The following is a 9,566-nucleotide window of genomic DNA, read 5'->3' on the forward strand; positions in this document are numbered from 1 at the left end:
GGCCTTGGGGGGGGGCTGCTGGCAGCATGGCCCTCTCCTCCCACTCCTGCCACCTCTTGGAGGGTGCTTCCCCGCACCCTCAATAAATCAAAGCTGTCTCTCCCGGCCCGGGCCTCACTCCATTTGTCACCCAGAACTCAGTGACCAGAGCCGCACCCTCCCAGCGCCTCCACGTTGGTGCCAAGAGAATTTCTGCACAGGCAGACTCACACGGTCATGTGTACGTGTATGGTGTGCCCACCCTGCCTGGAAAAGCTTTTTAATCCCGGACCTGGTGGCCTGCTTTCTCGTTCTCTCTGTGGTTCTCTCAAATTAATATGAAATGAATGAGTGAATAAATAAATGTCCTTTAAAGAGAATTATTTTATTTAACTTTATTCATTCATTCATTTTAATTTGAACAGAGAGAGGAAGTGAGCGCGCAAACTGCTAGGTCCAGAACTTGAACCGTGGTCAGCTATGTGGGAGTGACCAGTGCCTCAACCACCACACCACCTGCTGGTCCCCCTGCCTGAAGTCTGACTTCAGGGCCAGCCAGGTAGAGTGGTGGTTAAGGTGGCTGGGTTCCACATGGCTGACTGGTTTGAGTCCTGGACCCAGCGGTTTGAAACACACACTGGGCATGTAAGTGTGTGCTCCAAATCCTGAGGAGGGACTGAGCGTGGCCACTCCCCGAGGTGTCTCTCTCTCCCCCTCTCCATTGGTCTCTGGTGAGATATGCCTCTAGTGGAAAAAGGCAGAAAGCACCTTCCTCCTGCCAGACTGGTGGCCACAGGTGCACCCTGGAGCGGGCCTGCAGGCTGGTCACTGGGCACGCAGGGTGAGGGGCCTGGCCCGCCTGACGCTGTGCTGAAGGAGAAAGGGCCTCTCCTGTCTAGCCACTAGCCTCAGGCCATGCCAGGGGAGGTGTAGGCCTCTCTCCAGCCATGCCGCCCCGGGCTGAGAGGGACTGTCTGGAAGCCCTGCCCAGGAGGTCGGGTACTCCATGCACAGGGCCCGACTGGGCCACGTCCCCACCCTGCCCACCACCCAGTGGCTCTTGTGCTTAGTGCATTGGCGCCCAGGACAAGGGTTACAAGGGCTCTGAGCACACGTGGCAGAGCATGTGTGGGTGCAAGAGGCTCCCCAGGAGAAGCCAGATGGGGAAAGGGACGAAGGCCCAGCCCCTCGACCCACGGTGCCTGGTCTGCAGGCAGAGCTGCTCTGAGCGCCTCCCCTTATGCTGGGCTGGGCTTCAAAGCGCTGAGAGCGTGTGGAAATCATTAGACCGGGCAGTGGGCTGGGGGCCTGTGCGGGGCTGGTCCGCCTGGCTCCATGGCTTAGCGTTCTCACCGCTGTCTCCAGCAGGGTCACTGGTGATGCCAGCTGGGGAGAAGTGAGGCTGCCAGCCCCGGAGTCTGGGCTGTCTGGGCCCACCCGGAGAAGACACCTGTGCCCTTACTGGAAACCAGTCACAATGGCAGGGCCTGGGCACTCCACGCCGCACAGCAGGGACAGGGTCTGCAGACATTTTCTGGGGGAAAGGATGCATGACAGGAGGTTCTCAAGAGAAGTCTGCCTTTATTCATGCTCGAGCGGGTGGGTCCCACGGAGGCAGAGCGGGCACCTCTGCAGGCAGCTCTCACCTCTTGCCAGCTGCAGAGTAAACGTATCAGGGTGGTGTGGGCCCTGACCCCTGCTCCACCCCACCTGGCCTGGCTGCCTGCCTGCTACAGGTACCTGGCAGCTTCAGCCACTTGGGCACCTTGCCAAAGCTCCTCCTCACAGGCTGGGCTGTCCCCATGGTGGGCTCGGGGGCGCCCAGTGCCCCCTCCTCGGCCACAGGCTCACACTCCAAGGGCGCAGGGTCAGGGACTGGCAGCAGAGGTGGGGACCCAGCTGCTCTGGGCATGCACCTGCGGTGAGAGGTCAGACACCGGGTGGGAGGTGGGCCCGCCAGGGGGCCACCCGGCCCAGCCGGCACTTACCTGGCCACCAGCACATCGGCCGCGGATGGGGAGATGGCGCTCTGCAGCAGCCCGGGCTCCAAGGAGAGACCTGCAGGGGCCCAGCCCACCTCAGCCACGGGACCCCGCACCCACCACCCACCTGCCCACCCTGGCCCTGCAGAGTGCCCAGGCAGGCCCCTGATGACACCCTGACAGGGCTGCACTCAGGCCCGGGGTGGGCAATGGTCAGTAGTAAGGCACACCCACCGGCTGGCTCCTCGGCTCCGAGGTGCACAAGGGCGGCAGGGAAGAGCTGCGCCTGTGGAGGGGAGGGGTGCAGGTCTCAGGGTGGGGGCACCTGCTTCCCCCACTCCACCACCACTGCCCCACACCAGCTTCCCCGCCCACCCTGGTACCATGCCCACAGCCAGGCCAGACACCCCAGGGGCAGCCCAGGTGCAGCTGGCCACAACCTCTCCGGCCCTCTCCGGCCCACCTCCCTGTTAGACCAAGCTATGTGGCCGCAGGCCAGGGATGCAGAGCTGGTGGATGGACAGGCATCTGAACGGGCGCCCTGCGAACACCCGAGGCCGTCTCCATGGCCACTTCTCTTGGTTCACGCTTCCTGCCTCCCCTTCGTGCCTACCAGGGACCCCCTGCCCTGGCTTGTCTCTGGCGCCCTGATCATGCCAGGCGTGGGGACAGAGAAGCCCACTGCCCTACAGGGAAGAGGACCCTCTCTCACTCAGCAGCCCGCCCTGCCACACTACCCCATTCCTGCAACCGAGTACCCCGTCAGCACTGACCGCCCAGCCAGGTGTTTCAAGCTGTCCCTCCACCCACAGAGCGCAAAGCAGGGGCATGGCCTCTTCAGGACTTCGAGGCAGGCACAGGGCCCTCCCCAGGCTGGGCCCTGGTGGACTAGCCCGTGCTCGGAGGGCTGGGCTTCAAGGCCTTTTGGGGGTGAGGCCAGGCCGGGCTGACGGGCCGCAAGGACCCTCAAGCCCTGGGGGGCACCAGCACCAAGCAGGACACTGGACGGGCCTGTCCCCAGAACGCACCCTTCAGGCCACAGCTACACAGGCCCCCCACACTCTCGTCCCTCCCTGGAGCAGGGCCCCGCAGCCCCTCCCACCCAGGAAGCAGCAACCAGAGGGGCCCTGCGCCCCCGGGAGGCAGGCTTCTCTCCTCTCCCGCAGCCCTGCCAGCTCTCTGGTCAAGGTGGCTGGGGATGCCACCCAAGGCCTCAAGGCTGGAAGCCGAGCTCACAGGGAAGGGACTGCTGCTGGTGGCAGAGGGCATGGGCAGGCAGAGGCACCCTGGCTCGGTGGGACCCTCGCACTGGCTGGCCTGGTCCTCACAGCCCACACACCTTCCAAACGTGAGGTTCCACCTGAGGTTCCACCGCTGCCCTGTGCCCGGCTCCAGGGCCCTCTTTCCCAACCATCCCTGGGGAGCCTCCAGCCCCCCACCCACCCCTCTCAGAGGTGGCTGCCCCAGGCAGTGCTGGTCACCCCAGCCCAGACCTCAGAGCCCTGCTGGCCACTTAAAGGGGCCTGTTGTTAATTAAAATAGCTGAAAAGGCTTTGAAGAGGAAACCATTAGGCCAGGGGGGCTGGGGCAGACTGCCTTCCCGGGAGGCAAAAGAGCAGAACTCTGCCCCTCCCAGCCCTGGAAGGCTCCCCAGAGCCAGGTCAGGTGTCAGGTGTGCCCGCCAGGGAGTCCTCAGTGAGGAAGGAAACGCCAGGCCTGGGGGACAGGGAGATGAGAGGCCTGGAGGTGGCGGCGGGGCACCCAGAGAGCTGCCTCCAGCCAGGCCTCTGTCCAAGGAGCTCCCAGCTTGTACCCCAGGCCGGCATCCCCTCCCAGAGCAGCCCGCGGTGCCCTACTCAGGACGTCAGGCCTGCTGGCCGATGCCCATCCCCACCCGCGGCCAGGCAGGAGGTGGAGGCCGCAGTGGGTTCTGTTGGAGACCACCTTAGAGGCGCTGCACTCCCAATTCTCCACCTCCAAGAGACCTCGCTAAATGCCAGCACAGGCTCCAGGCCCGGCCACCCACCTTCCCCACCCAGCAGCCCCTGTGTAGTTGGGTACCTGGAAGAGTGTCAGCGTGGGGTCGTCCAGCACTGTTCTCGGAGGTGTGACGACTGCGGGGGGACAGGGTGGTGTTGGCAGGTGGCACTCACAGTCCCCAGATGGCAGAAGGCCTGGATGCTGGACCACGCAGATCATAGCCCACTCTCCTCTACTCCTGCTGCCTTGCCCAGTGAAGGGTTCAGAGGGGGTGGCCTGGGCACGGCCCACTGCCCTCAAAACCACTCACTCCCCCAATGCCTCCCTCCCTGCAGCTCTGGGCCACAAGGCTGGGACCAGGGTGGGAGCAGTGGGGGTCCTGGTGGGGAGCAGGGGCCCTGGGTACAGCGGGACCATCCTAAACACATGCTGCAATCCAGGGTCCACTCTGACAGCCTGAGAGCAGTCGCCTCTGGGAGGTTAATGGAGGCTGGCTGGCTGCCGGGCATGGGTGCCCCCATGGCATCAGCAGAGGGCAGCCCACTGGCAGTCTCCCGTCATGCAATGCTCTCTGCCCTCCCCAGATGCCGGCCTGGGCACAGGCCACCTGGCCTCATGAGCCAGACAACACACTGCCCCTCTGAGCCGCCTGTCATGTGGTCACAGCAGCAGCAAATGGCCGGACACCCCCGTCCACCTTGGGACAAGCCACTCCACATAAGCCCCAGTCCTCAAGGACAGGGTGGATCGGCTGCAGCCCCAGCTCCCAGCCGCAGTGGTAGGGAGCCAGCTACGGCCACATGCTTGGGAGGAGAGCCCTCCTGGGGCAGACCCCGTAGGTCCCATGAACTGGCAGCAGCTCAGGTCAACTCACACAGATGGAACGGCAGCTTGGGGTTCTCCAGGTGGCTCCTCACGAAGTCCCGCAAGTCCCCCACTGCAGAGGAGGGGGGATGAGGCTTGCCCGCTGCATGCCAGGTACCCGTGTCATGGGTGCAAGAACCAGCCACCAGCTGGGAGTTCAGCCCTGCCCCTTCTATGGCACCCAGATACCCACTGCTGGGACCCCACCCCTGCAGAAGAGGCCGGCCCACCACCCACCATGCCAGCCTGAGCTGGCCCTGGGGAGGCCTGTCTGCTACCCCTACCATTGGATATGAGGGCCCGGCCCAGCCTCCCTCACCTGTCCCACCCACCTGTGCCCAGCAGCACGAGGGTCACAGCTCCTGGGCAGGCCTGATGCCAGAGAGGCTGGCCTGCCCTGCGCTGGCCTCCCCGACACCCGCGAACTTGGGCCCTCCATGCGACCCACACGCTAGGTAGCAAGAGATGGAACCCAGAGGGGCCCAGTGGGAACCCCAGTCCCGGGTGCCCCGCGGGGTCACTCACCTGTCTCACTGGGGCGGAAGAAGCCCTGCAAGATGTAGCGGTTGGGGAACAGCACCCGTAGAACCACCTGGGCCGGGACACACAGAGTGGTGGGCAGGGCCGTGGAGAGGCTGCCAGCCCTGGCCTGCAGGACTGGGGCAAGCCGCCCCCCTCCCGGTTCCTGCCAGAGTGGACTCCCTGCCCCACAGCTGGTGACGGGGCGCTGCCCACACACAGCAGCCCACAGGCTAAAACACGCTGGCCCGTTTCCGGGTCTATTTAAAATGTCCATCACAGGGCCAGCAGGTGACATAGGGTTATGGCGCTAGACTCCCACGTGGCTGGCTGCCAGTTCAGGTCCCGGACCTGGTGGGTTAAAACTCATGCCAGGTGTGTTTGCGCACCCGAGAGAATGGAAGAAAACTGTGGCATGGCCTTCCCTCGGGGCTGATTTCTCACTTTCCCTCTCTCCGGTAGGCACACATGCCCTATAGTGAAAATCTCTCAGAAAAAGAAAAAAGAAAAGAATTCTCATCACAGGCCAATCTGAGACCTGGCAGTCAGAGGAGCCACATCCCACGTGGCTGGCCTCACCAGCGTGTGTGCGCTCCAAGTGCCGCAGCGTGCACCCGGGGGCCTTCTCCCTCTCCTCCCTCCTCTCCGAGGGACACGCACACCCTGGCCAACTTAAAAACTGCTTGTCGTGACACAAGGGTCAAGGGGCACAGGTTAATGAGTGAGCCCCGACTGCCACCAGCAAGTGCAGGGGCCACACCACGGCTGCTGGGGGCCACGGCAGCCAGCCATGTGGGTCCCATCACGCGGCCACAGGAGCCCCCCAGCCCTGTGCACCTTCGGGTAGCGCTCCAGCTTCTCCTTCATCTGGGCCTCGCGGAAGGCCCTGGTCACCAGGGGGGCTTCTTCCAGGCGCTTCCTGGGGGACGGAGGCAGAAGGTCCAGGTCTGTGTGGGTGGACCCCTGACTGCCTGACTGTCTCACTTGCAGCCGGGGCTCGGTGGACTGCCTTCCCCCCGCAGGCCAGGAGGGCACCAGGACGGCCACATCCAGACCCCCTGAAGGTGTGGGGGCCAGGAACCTGGCTGCCGGCTGCACCCCGAGAGGGCGGGCACCCACCGCTCACTCTTGAGTTGGGCCAGGCGTCTCCTCACATCGTCCACAGTCACCTCGAAGAACTCGTCGGGCAGCTGTGCTGGCCAGGCCTGGAGCGGCACCTCCAGGTCAGGGTGGTACACCACAGGGTCTCGGTCTATGGGCTGTGGGCAGAGGCCTCGGCTGATGGCGGGGCCTGGGTGGCTCTGAGCCCCTCGGGATGTCCCCCAGGCTGTCGGTCCACACCCTCCCCAGCCCCACCCACTGTGTCTGGGACAGCAAGCCTGACACCGAGCCTGCTCCCCTCCCAGTGAGACAGGGCCCAAGGCCGGCTCCAGTCAGGCGGGGTGCTGGTGCTGCCCGGGAACTCAGGGTGGCTAAGTGGCAGCCGGGCAGCTCCCGTCACACCCTCCGCCTCTGTGGGGGTGCGTGCAACACGTCACGGCATTGGCAAAAGCCCCTGCTGCCCCCACTGCCCTCTGGGCCGCACCCCGCCCTCTGCCCACCCTGGAGACACGGGAAGGGCTGGCACCCTGACTGGCATCAGCAGTAGCAGAAATTACAAGGCAGGGCCCACTCTGCTGGTGGCGGGCGGTAATTTCAGCGAGTTCAGTCGGAGTGGGGGTGGAAGACCCGTGGGGGCCAGCCTGACCAACCGTGGAGTGGTCAGGAGGGGTGGTGGCCCCAGGGGGCTGCCTCTGTCACCGCCGGCCTTCCCTCCACCTCCTGCTCTTCAACACCTGAGGAGCGTGGCAGGCTGGAGGGTGGCCTTCCAGGCAGCCCGCCCAAGCCAGAACCCCTCCTCGGGATGTCCCTGCCCTGCCCAGCACCCCCACACCAGGAGATGGCCACAGGAGATGGCCAGGCAACACCTGCCTGACACACACCTGTCCCAGTCACCCGAGGCCCCACCTGTCTGTGGGGCATGGGTCCCTGCAGGCCACCGAGTGGTGGTCTGGCCAGGGGGCTCCTCTGACCTGGAGCCTACCATGGCAGAGGGACCCAGATGGCTGGCTGAGGCCAAAGCAGCTCATAGAGGCTGCCCCTTCAAAACCACAACCTCCCTGTGACCACCGAGGGCTCTCGCACCAAGATGCTGGGCGCCACACTGCCCACGGCCGCAGCACCGCATTCCAGAGGCCCCCAGGGCAGGGTGGGGCGGGGCAGGCTACGGGCACTGAGCCCAGAGCTGCTGTGTCCGCGAATGGCCAGGCCGGGCCTGGTGGTGGTGAGACGTGGCCTGGGGCACTCGGGCGCCAGGCCCGGAGCTGAGGAGCAGACGGGGCAGCCAGGCCTGGCACACGGGCCACCCCGAGTCCAAATCCCAGTGGGAAGGTGACATAGTACATAGTTTGCCTGTCCCCAGGACACAGCCCTGGGCAGCACGCAGGCCAGCCAAAGCCTGCCCCAAGGAGCCCTGGGTGGCAGGCATGTGGCTTGGGCTATACCAGTGCCCTGAGGCATGGCCCACCTGGCTGCTTCCAGGATAAGGAGGCAGGCGGAGTGCCAGGGCCACTCCATTTTAGTGAAGTAAAACCGAGGACACACCGTGGCTCCAGGGCCACCCTAGGTTCCTGGCCTTCAACGACGTCTCTGTCTCTGTTCTATTCAGGGGCCTCTGTCCACCAAGCAGACACTGAGCATGCAGGGTCCGCAGGGCCAAGCAGTGGGCAGCGTCCCCACTGGGTTGAGGGCCAGGAAGGCCAGGCAGAGCAGCAGGGCTGGGTAGGAGGGTGCTCAGGACTGAAGCTGGCCCCCTTGAGGACATGCCTTCTGGGAGGGCAGTCGGTCCCTCGGCCCTCGGAGAGAAGCAGCACTGACTGGTGAGGGTGGGACCTGTGTCCGGGCCTTGCAGGGCCCCAAGTAAGCCGACACCGGGATCGCCCGGCCCTGTGACGGGGCACTCTGCCCTGCATTCTGGGCCCCATGTGCAGGCCCCGGGCGCCGTGGTGATGTATCAGCCCCTGCCTGAGCTGTGCTTGCCGAGGCTCAGCATGGAGAACCAGAAAACGAGGCTGACGGCGACAGCCATCGGGCGGCCAGCCCCTGCCAGCGGAGCAAGGTTGTGTGCACACTGCACCCGGGGTCGGGGGAAGCCTGGAGAGGGCCCCCAGCGCGACCTGGCGCCCTGAGCCTCCTGGCAGCTGCCCGGGAGGAAAGTGCCCACCCTGCGGGAAGACACTGCAAGGGAGCCCCCGGCACCCACACCCACCCTGCTCCTCCCGAGTTCTTCCTGGGAGATGTCAACTCCAAGGAGGCACTATGGGTGTGACACAGGACCCGGGCCACAGCGTTCTACCTGCTGGCTCTCCCAGGAGCAGCATGAACCCGCACACACGCCCGCCTCCTGCGGCGCCTGAGGAAAGGCTATGGGCCTCGTCCCCAAGAGCCCCGTGCTGCCCAGGGCAAGACTGCTGTCCTCACACCCAGGGCTGCCCCAGCCCGCCCAGCCAGAGACCTCCTGGCTGTCTCCACGCTGGGCGGCTCCAGCCCCAGCTAGCCTGGCTCCTTCAGCCCTGGTGCTGAGGTTCAGGTGGAAGGTGTCGGGGGCAGGACCAGTAGGGGCCCATGTCCTGCACACGCCCCTCCCTGGAGAGGGTCCTGACGCAGAGCCACCAGGGAATGACGCCCTGGCCCAACCCAGAGCTGAGCGCCCTCCGCGGGCTCCGAGCCTCAGTGCGCCTCCCTGGGCACATGGCACAGCTGCCACCCTGGCCCAGTCAAGACCCAGGGGGCCCTTATCTCTAAGCACAGCCTTGGTGGCCAAGCTAAGGCAGAGCCTTCCAGAAGCCTGGTGGTGGCTCTCCTGTACTCTGGGCACCTGGCGTGGCCGCACGGGGGACCCAGCCCTGCCTCGAGGTGGCAGGCAGGGTGCCCGCCCAGCGGCTGAGTCAAAAGCCAGCCTAAGGCCACATGCTTCATGTCGAGGACTTGACATGACCTTAGGTCCAAGGGCCCCACCCCTACCCTGTGTCACCCTGCCCATCACACTCTCCGCAGCAGGCCAGGCCTGCCCCAGGAAAAGCCTTAATAACTTTACAGTTTGGGGACTGGTACCCTGTACAGGCCAGAGTCCAGACCCAACCTGCCAGGTGCCTGACTGGCCAGGCAGAGACTTCCAGACCTGAGTCTCATGGCAGGCCGGGG

General features: G+C 65.1%; 1 protein-coding gene across 1 annotated transcript in view; it reads right to left on the reverse strand.

Annotated features, from left to right (window-relative positions):
* Positions 1 to 571: 571 nt before the first annotated feature.
* Positions 572 to 9,566, reverse strand: part of ASPSCR1 (ASPSCR1 tether for SLC2A4, UBX domain containing) — a gene marked incomplete in the record, with an annotated part of 34,788 nt that continues 25,793 nt past the window's right edge. Inside the window, 10 exon segments of the mRNA XM_027770727.1 lie at positions 572 to 1,513; positions 1,626 to 1,635; positions 1,720 to 1,895; positions 1,968 to 2,037; positions 2,196 to 2,247; positions 4,023 to 4,075; positions 4,816 to 4,878; positions 5,331 to 5,397; positions 6,162 to 6,243; positions 6,444 to 6,583. Coding sequence (XP_027626528.1) covers positions 1,438 to 1,513; positions 1,626 to 1,635; positions 1,720 to 1,895; positions 1,968 to 2,037; positions 2,196 to 2,247; positions 4,023 to 4,075; positions 4,816 to 4,878; positions 5,331 to 5,397; positions 6,162 to 6,243; positions 6,444 to 6,583 — 789 coding nt within the window.

This window comes from Tupaia chinensis, unplaced genomic scaffold (genome assembly GCF_000334495.1).
Source record: "Tupaia chinensis unplaced genomic scaffold, TupChi_1.0 Scaffold000159_1, whole genome shotgun sequence".
NCBI classification, from domain to species: Eukaryota; Metazoa; Chordata; class Mammalia; order Scandentia; family Tupaiidae; genus Tupaia; species Tupaia belangeri.